The 3,115-nt window shown below is 38.7% G+C and overlaps 1 protein-coding gene across 1 annotated transcript; it reads right to left on the reverse strand.

The window, feature by feature from the left end:
- Positions 1–2,601, reverse strand: LOC139898821 (uncharacterized). Its single transcript, XM_071881605.1, has 6 exons — positions 1,905–2,601; positions 1,739–1,821; positions 1,426–1,687; positions 904–1,047; positions 380–814; positions 1–11 (listed from the first exon to the last, which is right to left on the reverse strand). Exons 1-6 carry the CDS (start codon positions 2,599–2,601, stop codon positions 1–3), a joined length of 1,632 nt encoding a protein of 543 aa, XP_071737706.1.
- Between the last annotated feature and the right edge of the window lie 514 nt (positions 2,602–3,115).

Raw genomic sequence — 3,115 nt, forward strand, 5'->3', positions numbered from 1 at the left:
TTATCTAAACTCTGCGAAGTATCACAACATTATGAAACAAAGTATAAAACACTTCATAATCATTTGTATTTCTCAAGAAAATATTTCGCATATTCTTTCTAATGTCAATTATGAAATTCTTACAAGCGTGATCAAGACTTGCAAAAATTAAAATTAAGAACATATAAAAAGAATTATCAGCCATAAGCCGTGAAGCCACTTCGCACTTTACACATATGCACTTTATAATTTTTACAAAGTTATGCATAATATCGCTTTAATAAAACGGCATGCCACGCATTAGGTAAAGTTCGCCCTTCTATATCCGCGAGCTTATATGAAAATGCTGCATTAATTGCCATAATTTGATAAGGGCCTTCCCAATTAGGACCTAATTTACCAAGCTTTTCTGCTCTGCTTGCTTCATTATTGCGCAATACCCATTCGCCTATATCAAAAGATAAAGCACGTACTCTTTTATTAGAATAATTAGCAATTTGTTGTTTATTATTTGCTTCTCTGATAGCCACCATTAACCTCCGCTCTTTAATGAAGTTCAGATTTTTGCTCAACGCAGCATCATTTGCCTCTTCCTCAAAGTTAGCAATTCTATGCGTTGGTACCAAAATTTCTGCGAGGATTACTGCCTCAGAGCCATATACCAAACTAAAAGGTGTCTCTCCTGTGCTCTTCTTAAAAGTTGTGCGGTGTGCCCACAGCACATTAGGTAGTTCATCTACCCAACCAGTTCGCTTCTCGCATAACCGCTTTTTAATACCGCTTACTATGTCGCGGTTGGTTACTTCACATAAACCATTAGCCTGTGGGTGGGCGACTGATGTAAACTTTTGTATTATATTTAAATCAGTGCACCATGTCTTAAAAGGATCTTTCGCTATTTGTGCACCATTATCGCTGACCAACTCTCGCGGAATGCCAAATCTGCAGACAATGCAATCCCACACAAAGTTTCGTACCTGCACTCCAGTGATAGTGCGAAATGCCTTACTTTAACCCATTTAGTAAAATAATCAACTGTGACATTCAAGAACTTAACATTGCCAGGCCCTGCAGGAAATGGCTCCACAATATCAATAGCCCAATTGTGAAATGGACATGGAAAATTAACAGGAATCATATCATGCCTTGGCGTTCGATTCTGCGGAGCATGCCTTTGGCAACTTTTACAACGTTTAACAATTTTTGCCACATCGCGGTATATGGATGGCCAAAAGTAACCCATCCGCATGATTTTTGCTGCAATAGTTTTGTAGCTTGAATGCAGTGCACAAGTGCCGTTATGCACTTCTTCCACTATCATTTCTGCCTCAATTGGTCCAACACATCACATCATTGGCCCGCAGTACAATTTGCGGTATAGAATATCATTTTGAATGATATACATTGGTGCCCGCTCTCTTACTAAACAAGCCTCGCGGCTATCACTTGGCAAAGTATCATTGCGGATATACTGCAGGATTGGCTCCATCCAATTTGGATGTTCCTCTTCAACAGATGGAACCATTAAGTCATTATCTAGTGACTTGCTTGACAATTCCTCAACCCACACTTGTTTTTGAAAATGAGAAAACGTCAGAGCGGCCAACTTACTCAGAGCGTCCGCCTTCTTATTTAAACTTCTTGGCAATTGGGAAAGTTCAAACTGTTCAAACCGCCCTGTCGATTCTCGTAACAATTGCAAGTATTTCTGCATAGAAGAATCATGTGCATCAAAAGAACCATTAAACTAATATGCTACTAGCTGCGAATCTGTAAATGCTCGCAACTTAGTAATGTCCATTTTTCGCGCAATATTTAAACCAGCAAGTATTGCTTCATACTCTGCTTCGTTATTTGTTACATCAAAATTAAAACGCTATATGTATGTTCTTCACCACTTGGGCTTGCCAAAACTAAACCCGCACCTGCACCTTCCATGCATGAGGCACCGTCAGTAAACAAATTCCAAGTTTCACCAATTACTGGTTTTAACGCGGTTCGCTCATTGATCACATCTAACTCTCCAGACATTTTAGCGAGGTAATCCGCCATAACCTGACCTTTAACAGCACTACGTGGAAGGTAAGATATTTGATAAGCACCTAACTCTACTACCCACAATGCGAGTCTACCAGATATCTCTGGTTTTGTTAAGACTTGCTTGATCGGCAAATTAGTTAACACATGCACTGGATGCCCTTGAAAATATCTTCTTAACCTTCGCGATGTTAAAATAAGCGCGTACACAAACTTTTCAATTGGCTCATAGTTTATTTCACTTCCTGTAAGAGCTTTGCTAACAAAATATACCGGCTTTTGTATTTTATGCCTTTCCGCTATCAAAACTGAACCAAAAGCTTCATTTGCCACTGATATATAAAGATAAAGAATTTCGCCATCAACCGGCGCTATTAGCGTAGGCAAATTTTTCAACAACTTTTTCATTTCTTGAAATGCGGTTTCTGCTTCACTGGACCAAACAAAACTTTTTTGCTTCAAGCAACCTTTTAGAGTTTTGAAAAACGGCAACTGCCTTTTATCAGCTTTAGACAAAAAACGCGTTAACGCGGCCAGCTTTCCTGTCAAACTTTGCACCTCTTTAACCGTTCTTGGAGCAGTCATGTTTTCTATAGCCGCAATCTTTTTTGGATTAGCTTGAATACCTTGTCCTGTAACAAGATATCCCAAAAATTTTCCTTCTGTTTCACCAAAACTGCATTTTAACAGATTAAGCTTCATGTTTGTTCTTCGCAGTGTATCAAATGTTTCGCGCATATCTTCAATAATTCGCTCTTGCGTTGTGCTTTTGATCACTAAATCATCTACATAAGCCTCAAGATTATGCCCTATTTGTTTTCCAAACACAGTATCGATCAAACGTTGATATGTCGTACCCGCATTGATTAAACCAAAAGGCATCATTATATAGGAATATATGCCTTTTCCGGTATGAAATGCGGTTTTATCTGCGTCCTCTTGAGCCATTGGAATCTGATGATAACCTCTTGCCGCATCCAAAAAACATTTATATGGAAAATCATGTAAAGATTCCACCTTTAATTCAATTTCTGGAAGCGGATAGTTATCCTTAGGGCACGCTTTATTCAAATCTTTGTAATCAATACACATTCTCCAA

The sequence above is a fragment of the Rutidosis leptorrhynchoides genome, chromosome 1 (assembly GCF_046630445.1).
Source record: "Rutidosis leptorrhynchoides isolate AG116_Rl617_1_P2 chromosome 1, CSIRO_AGI_Rlap_v1, whole genome shotgun sequence".
Lineage (NCBI taxonomy): Eukaryota > Viridiplantae > Streptophyta > Magnoliopsida > Asterales > Asteraceae > Rutidosis > Rutidosis leptorrhynchoides.